Source organism: Etheostoma cragini, chromosome 10, assembly GCF_013103735.1.
Source record: "Etheostoma cragini isolate CJK2018 chromosome 10, CSU_Ecrag_1.0, whole genome shotgun sequence".
NCBI classification, from domain to species: domain Eukaryota; kingdom Metazoa; phylum Chordata; class Actinopteri; order Perciformes; family Percidae; genus Etheostoma; species Etheostoma cragini.
The window spans coordinates 8183436-8185574 of NC_048416.1; the positions used below are offsets into that span (position 1 = coordinate 8183436).

The 2139-nt window shown below is 36.2% G+C and overlaps 1 protein-coding gene across 4 annotated transcripts in view; it reads left to right on the forward strand.

The window, feature by feature from the left end:
- The window catches only part of LOC117952129 (histone-lysine N-methyltransferase, H3 lysine-36 specific-like), a 16196-nt gene that overhangs the window by 2095 nt on the left and 11962 nt on the right, over positions 1-2139 (forward strand). For all 4 annotated transcript variants that reach the window (XM_034884249.1, XM_034884252.1, XM_034884248.1 and 1 more), the window contains exon 2: positions 1055-1156. In XM_034884249.1, coding sequence (XP_034740140.1) covers positions 1055-1156 — 102 coding nt within the window. The remainder of the gene's footprint in view (positions 1-1054; positions 1157-2139) is intronic.

The window sequence follows — 2139 nt, forward strand, 5'->3', positions numbered from 1 at the left end:
TTAAAGTAGTTTACAAAATAACTATACTACTTTCCTTTATATTATGACATTTAAAGGGGGAGAAAAATATATTTTTTAACTCAAAATATGTCACTAAAATGCAACTCCTGACCCGAGGGACAAGCCAATTTCCTGGTACTGACCGTGTTCTACAATATATAAAAATAATGGTTTGCAATATAATGGTTTTGCATATGTTTTATTAACAATAAAACACTTCAATTAAAACAAAAAACATATGTTTTGTGTCATTGTCTGACACTTAAGTGTTTTTCCTTGTGGTTAAGGCCGGGACAGGAAAGCCACCATTTTCGTAGAATGACCCAATTGGCTTTTTGTAGCAGTTTGGCTGCTGGCTTTCGGACGCTTTGTTGTACATGGCTTTTTAGCGAGCGATGGAAGCTGCGGAGGGGGACATTCTAAAAACGTTTAATGTGAAAAAGCTTAACATGGTTTAATGTACCTAAACAACGATCAATTTCACCATATTTCACTCACATATTGCTCCTCATTTTTTGACAGTTTTCACTGGTTATGAGGAGCAATATGTGAGAAATATGGTGATAATTGATAGTTGTTTAGGGACATTAAGCCACGTTAAGCTTTTTCACGTTAAGCTTTTTCATTACAATATCCCTTAAGGAAGCAGACACGCTTAATGTCAGCTACCGTCCATAATAATTGGACTTTGTGTCTGATTTTTTTTGACAAGCTATTTGGTTATGAGGAGCAATATGTGAGATAAATATGGTGGGACCAGGTTAGGTTCACAGGCTCGGTTACCATAATAACTGACTCTAAGGTGGAGGTTTTCATGAAACAGAAAACCCAGAGTTTCCCTCATCTCAGGGTTGGACTCAGAGTTTGTTGAACCTCCTGTCTGGAATATCCCTCTGGTCTAAGATTAAAGCAAATGTCATCATTGCTTGTCCCTTAACTTCCTGATGGATTGTCTAGCTTGCGCTGTGTCGGTGCGTAGCATAATACCACAGCTAAAATGAGTTTTGATAATGCTGTATATTTTTAACAACTGACTTGACATAATATTTTACAGTGAGGCGAGGCAGACTAGACCCCATTTGTGATGCACAAAATCACGTAAGACTGCAGAAGGAGAAAGCGTTGTGTGTCTGGAGATACATTGACCCCATCAAAGGTAAGTTTTTGCTTTAAACCCTGTGTGCTTACTGTAATGGCTGGATTTGAGATTCAATGATGTCTTGTGTCTCAAAGCCCCCAAATCACAATATGCTTGAATCTTATTAAATTCCCTTTTTCTGTTTTAGTTTATTTTTAGCTCAGTTTTAGTCGTTTTTTTTGTCAATTGTGGTCCGATTTTTGCACACAGCAGCCATGTCTCCCTCAGTCTTGCTCAAAGAGGTTTGTCAGTCCACTGTCAGTGTAGATTTAAACACAGGAAGTGCTTTAAAATGACCTGAAACAATGCTAACTTACAGCTTGTGTATATGTGTGTTTTCTGTGTTTGCATGATCATGGTGTTTGAGGCCGGTGTTTAGCATATGAGGCCAACAGTGAGACAGTGTGAACCAATACTTTAAGATATTAGACTTTTGTGTGGCCAATGATGGTTTATAACGACAGAGTGAAGTATACAAGGCCATACAGTAAAATATAGTATGTCACATCAGTTTTGCATGATTTTAAATATTGGCTTATAACAAAAGCAGTTATAGGGTCAAATTTCACAATGTTTTCATCAGGTTATGCTTTTTCTCATCAAGGAAAATCAGTAAATATTGTGAATCTGTACAGTAATGTAAAGATATGTGATGAGTGAGTTAGCAGATCTTATGAATTTCACCTTTTTTCTGCATAATTGTAATTTTTTATCACAATTCAAATTTTTTCTCTCTAATAAGTTAGCTTTTATATTACACTTGTTTTCATTAACTGTTATTCGTTTATTTATTGATAGGAAGAGGTGTGTTTGCATTGAAGCCAATTCATAAAGGCCCCCAAATCACAATATGCTTGAATCTTATTAAATTCCCTTTTTCAGTTTTAGTTTATTTTTAGCTCAGTTTTAGTCATTTTTTGGTTAATTGTGGTCCGATTTTTGCACACAGCAGCCATGTCTCCCTCAGTCTTGCTCAAAGAGGTTTGTCAGTCCACTGTCAG